The sequence below is a fragment of the Austrofundulus limnaeus genome, unplaced genomic scaffold (genome assembly GCF_001266775.1).
Source record: "Austrofundulus limnaeus strain Quisiro unplaced genomic scaffold, Austrofundulus_limnaeus-1.0 Scaffold30, whole genome shotgun sequence".
NCBI classification, from domain to species: domain Eukaryota; kingdom Metazoa; phylum Chordata; class Actinopteri; order Cyprinodontiformes; family Rivulidae; genus Austrofundulus; species Austrofundulus limnaeus.
Genome location: NW_013952432.1, coordinates 3,143,847 through 3,149,198, shown reverse-complemented (window position 1 = coordinate 3,149,198; position 5,352 = coordinate 3,143,847). Strand labels below are relative to the sequence as shown.

Here is a 5,352-nt window from a genome sequence, read left to right as displayed (position 1 = left end):
CCCGTACGGGCAGGAACTCCTGTTTCTTCACTCGAGGTGACCCCTACAATTTCTTTGTATGTATGGATCACTTGGGTTGTTATCAACATCTGGTGAAAATTTCATGTCATTAGCACCTCTAGTAATATATTTACTGAGAAAAATGGTGACGTGTTCAGTACTTATTTTACCCGCTGTATTCAGCTCAGATTTGGTGTTATATTAGCTGAGAGTCTGATATTTTATTCAACTTTGAGACAATCCCGATTGTTTTTACTACAACAGATACGAACAGCCGAAATGTGACGGTAACGCCAGAGCCTATCCAGCCAAACCTAAGGACCATTATCGAAGCAGACATCTCCAAGGTATGCATCCATTTTCCCCYCCCTCAGATGTTTTTGGCCTTCAACTCCTACCATGCTTCCAAGGTAGTGATAACACCGCTTGTGTGTACGTGTGTGTGTGTGTCAGAGTGTGTGTCATTAGCACTAATGGTCAAGGAAATGCTCGATAGAGACTTGAGGCTTGCCAGATACTGCCCTTCACCGGTCAATGAGCACAGAGGCAGGGACGGAGCGGGGGAGGATTAATCTTTGGCTGATATTTGAGATGGAGGATGGTGGAATGAAAGTGYAGAGGAGAAGCAGCAGGGAGGTGAGGTGGAGATAATGAATAATAGGATGCCAGAGACAGGTAATGATAGTGGTGTAGATAACTACGCTTGGGGCTGAAGAGCCGTCGTGGGGGGCGGGGGGCTTCAGTTAAACATCAGACAGCATTTAAAAGATAGATTTAAAAACCTTAAACTGCATATTTGAGTTATTTCTGCTAAATAATGGGAATGGGAGTCATATGCTATATTTAATGCTAACTAATCAGTTGTTAAAGTGATAGTCTGGTCAGTTTTATTGATTTTCAGGTTTATAAACATAGTGCTGTGAAAGAAGAACATGTTAACTAGAGAAATTGCTTTTCCTGTAAAAAAAAATGCAGCATAAATGAAAAAAAAGCTGAAATCAGCTGTAAAGTTGCTGAAACTAGCATAAAAGTAGCTTTCAAGTAGCTGAATTAAACAGAAAGATGCTGAAATGGATTTAAAAAACTGTGAAATTAGCTAAAAGAAGTGAAATTAGTAGAAAGAAACTTAAGAAAGTATAACCAGAAGACACGGTGAGCAATAAAAGATACGTTTTAGACAATTTATGAACGTTTTGAAGATATATAATTTGAAGACGGGATTTAAAAAATCAACTGGATGCCTCTTTTAGGTGTGTACATATTGTAATGCTAACAAACTGAACTTTTATGAATAATTTAGACATAAATATTTCACAAATTGTCTATAATGTTATATGCAGTAGTGTGACGGCCTTAGCACTATCTCCATTCATTTTCACTGAGAAAAAAGGGGTTTGAAAAGCTACATATTTCAATAAGTAAAAATTGCACAAACATAAAAAGTGATAGCATGAATGTTCTGAACGAGACGAACGTTTCGATGTATGATTTGCTGAGATAACACAAAAATTGCAGGAGAGGTTACGTGCTGGAAAATGGACGGAAGAAAAACGGATAATGATAATCGTCTGACAGAGCATCACTTCAAAAATGATCCTTTCAGGCTGTTTCATGATAACAAACAGCTCCATCCTTTGTCCAATATGTCCTCTGTCCCTCCTCCATCAACCTAACCTGTCTCTTCTAAACCTGTCCAACTACAATCCGATCTCTTATACCTGCAGCTGCTGCTCCTATTTTCTAGTCTCCTGTTTCCCTGTTAGTCGTGCAGCTGTCCTTCTGTCACAAATCACCCCTGACACTCATGTCCATCCACTCCCCCTGCCCGACCTTTCGGTTCACCTCTCCTCTCTTCAGCTGACCCCAGGTACTTGAACTCATCCACCTTGAATATTTCTCACTCGTGGATTCTGTCTTGCTTCTACTTTCCTCTCCAGGCTCTCTTTTGTCTGACCATAAACACAAAAGTTGCTCCTGTTTTCGTCCCGATCAGTGACTGTTTTTAYGTTGGATCTCTGCAGGTGTTTTTCTTTAGAATAGTTGTTTCTGCTCGAGCGTCTGGTACTTTCTTTTCATCGTTAAAGCCACACAAGCAGACGGATGAATCTTTTATCTGTGCTTTATTTTCCTACTTGAGCTTCATGCTGCACTGTAATCCCAAACCGTTGTACTAGCTCATAACTAATAAGGTCACAACAGTCAAATGTCATTATGGAGTTGACCAAACTATAAAGTTTTGAGCTCTGCTGAGATTTATTCCACTTTAACTGAATGGGGCTCAATATTTTATAGCTAATTTGTGTGCATTCTGCTGTGTTTGGCTGTTTGTCATGTGACTGCAGTGGAGGATTGTGGGTAGGATTCATGTTTGTTGTTGTTGAATMATTTTAGGGTCATTTTGGTTAACATTGTTCTTTCAGCAATTAGTCTGTTGTGTTACTCTAATTTGTGTGTTCATTATTTGTTAACTTGTGTTAAAGCGTTCATCAGAAGTAATCATAAGTGAGAGTGGTAGGCCTAGGCTACGTTCACACTGCAGGTCTTAATGCTCAGTTCYGATTTTTTTGAAAAAATCCGATCTTTTTGTGTGAACGTTCACATTACATTTTAAATGTGACCTGTATCAGACCTGTATGTGAACGCTCCACAGCACTGATGTGACGTATGCGCAGTAAAAGACTTGACGTCTCATCAGCCGGCTTGTTTGTTTACAGAGCTAGCATGGATGCTACATTTTGCGCATCGAATCGGAAGTTGTTGTTTAATCAGAGCCGATTAAATAATTATCTGACCTGCTTCTTTAGTTCAGTGCTTATATCTGAACCTGCCTCTGACCGGGATGCTCCAGTGAAGCTTTTTTTTTTTTTTTTGAACGAAACTATGAGATGGAAAAAAGTATCGACCGAGTAGCTAACTTTAGGATCGATACTCTCCGCGACCCAGGCTGGACATGTTATTATCAAACTATCTACGTGGAAAATGAAAAGTAAAAAAGATGAAGCAACTGGACTTGTGTTTTGGAGCTGTAAACACACGGAGCTACAGATTTAAACAGCGAGACTTGAGGTTAGTGTCTTATCGATCCTTCACCCCCTCCTCCTGATGAAAAAGTCAGATGAATGTGACATGAGCGTTCACACTGCAGTCACTTTGAAAACATCAGATATATATCTGATTTAAAACCACACACTGAAACGGCCTGGGTCGGATTTGAAAAAAATCAGATTTGTCTCGTTCAGACTGTCATAAAAAATCGAATATGAGTCAGATGGGTCAAAAAAAATCGAATTTGGGTCGGATTTGCCTGCAGTGTGAACGTAGCCCTAGTCATTAATAAGACCTGTGAGTTTCACKTTGTCTGTGTTGTTCATGAAGAAGAATCCAATAAAGGTTCTTCAAAACTGCCACCTGGTGGTGAAGTCTTGAACTACAACAAGAGCTACACCTCTCTCTGTAGCTGTGAGGTGTCATGACACAATATTGTGCTTGACGCATGTGCACTGTTATGAGTTGAAAATATAAAAAAAATTTGAGTGAAGTACTCCCTTATCATAAGTTAAGAAAAATCAATATTTATAAGATAACATTGAGATAATTTAAGGCAACTGCACGTGTAATTTTTATTTTATGTAAACTGAAAACATTTACAAACATCACTAAAATATTTTTGTGTAATTTGTTACAAAGTTAATTTTGAGTTCTGTGAACGTATTAGGGTTTACAGTGTGAAAAGAAGCTTTTGCCAGAACAAGCCACAACTTTTTTTTTCTCTGTAAAGAAACTGCGTCAGTGACTGTAAACACCGCCGGAGCACAAAAAATCAGGATAATTACAAAGGTTGCCTTCACGCCACTGCTGAAGAACCGGCGATGAGAAGTTTATGGGCCGAGAGGCGAGGAAGGAGCGACTCGCCTCGGAAAGGCTGAGTGATGGGTTTGTTCGTCAGAGTTGGATCTCTGGGTCGGGCCTTGAACGAGCTGCGGCTGTGAGTGCTGACAGGGTTCTGCTCCATCTGGATTCAAAGAAAAACACTACTTCTTATTAGCAGCAGCACAGACGTACACATGTAAATACACTCCCGCTGGCAGACGTTTCACAAACACATTTAAGGCTTTTCTCAACTTGATTTACTTCTGGATTATTATGAAACAAGACATCAACCTTTTCCTTCTGCAGATTAGAAACGAACAGAAAATGGGCTCCAGGCACATTTTGGGTTCTGCCTCTTGGGCAAAAAACAACCCGACAGACAGAGGCTGATTTGTTTCTCTCCCACAAGAAAAACCTTTGCTGCCAAAAGGGAAAGGACTAAACTACTACCTGATGGCTTCCCGTTCGAATGAGCTGCAGACACGCTCAGATTCCTGCAGCATTACAGAGGGAACGGGCCACAAAACAGAAAACGCTGAGCCTCAGACAACTGCATCCCACAAAGTCAGGGACCAGATAAAAACACTTTTCCTGCAAAGGGCACAGAGTCTAGACTCGTTCACCACAGAAGGACCTGGAAAGCACCTTGTTTGCTCATTTGGGTGAAACATTTTACTGGGATAAAGTCATGGAAGCTAGGGGCGGAGCCAGAGGGGTGGCCGGGGTGGCAAGTGCCAGCCCAGGTGCCACCCCTAAATAAATGACAAGTAGGTAGGGATCTAGGATAATGCATTTACATTTAGAACTTGATAAATAACGTTTTCTGATACTGCACTACAGAATTTTTAGCTGTGTGTGTTTAAAAAATGGCTGAATTATAGTCCTCTGTGAAATTAGTGGTTAGCTTAATTTGGAAGTAGCATGGGCATTCAGGCAGTGCTCATTTTTAGCTACTGCACAACAAATTTTATCTGAATAAGTCTTAAAATGACTGAAATATAAGCCTTTGTACAATTAGCATTAGCAATGGTGGTTAGCTTAAGTGAAGGTTAGCATGGACATTMAGGATGTGATCATCCTTACCTAGTCCACAACAGATTTCATCTCAGTAAGTCTTAAAATGGCTGATCTATGGCCTTTTAAAGTTAGCTGCAGTGGCCATGTTGAATTTTGATTTGATAGATTGTTTTCGGCTATGTCTACACTAATCTTCAGCTTTGTTTGTCTAAATATGGCTGAATAATAAATTGCGACTAGCATTCAGCGTGTTTTTTGGATCACTCTTTGGCTGTGTCCAAAACGGCAGGACGGGTCCTCCCAAGGTCGAATTTGTTGGCCGCATACGTCACAGCGCCGCGACGAAGGANATCATTTGTATGGACATGTATTTACATATTATTTTTTCGTCATAAAAAACGCGAAATAAACATGAACCTACAGCGGGTCAATTAGTTCTTCAAATGATACTTTTAAGTTAATTTT

At 40.2% G+C, this 5,352-nt stretch overlaps 1 protein-coding gene across 4 annotated transcripts in view; it reads left to right on the top strand.

Moving 5' to 3' along the window:
- smoc2 (SPARC related modular calcium binding 2) overlaps positions 1 to 5,352 on the top strand; it is a 36,072-nt gene that overhangs the window by 23,905 nt on the left and 6,815 nt on the right. For all 4 annotated transcript variants that reach the window (XM_014005460.1, XM_014005459.1, XM_014005458.1 and 1 more), the window contains one exon: positions 265 to 347. In XM_014005460.1, coding sequence (XP_013860914.1) covers positions 265 to 347 — 83 coding nt within the window. The remainder of the gene's footprint in view (positions 1 to 264; positions 348 to 5,352) is intronic.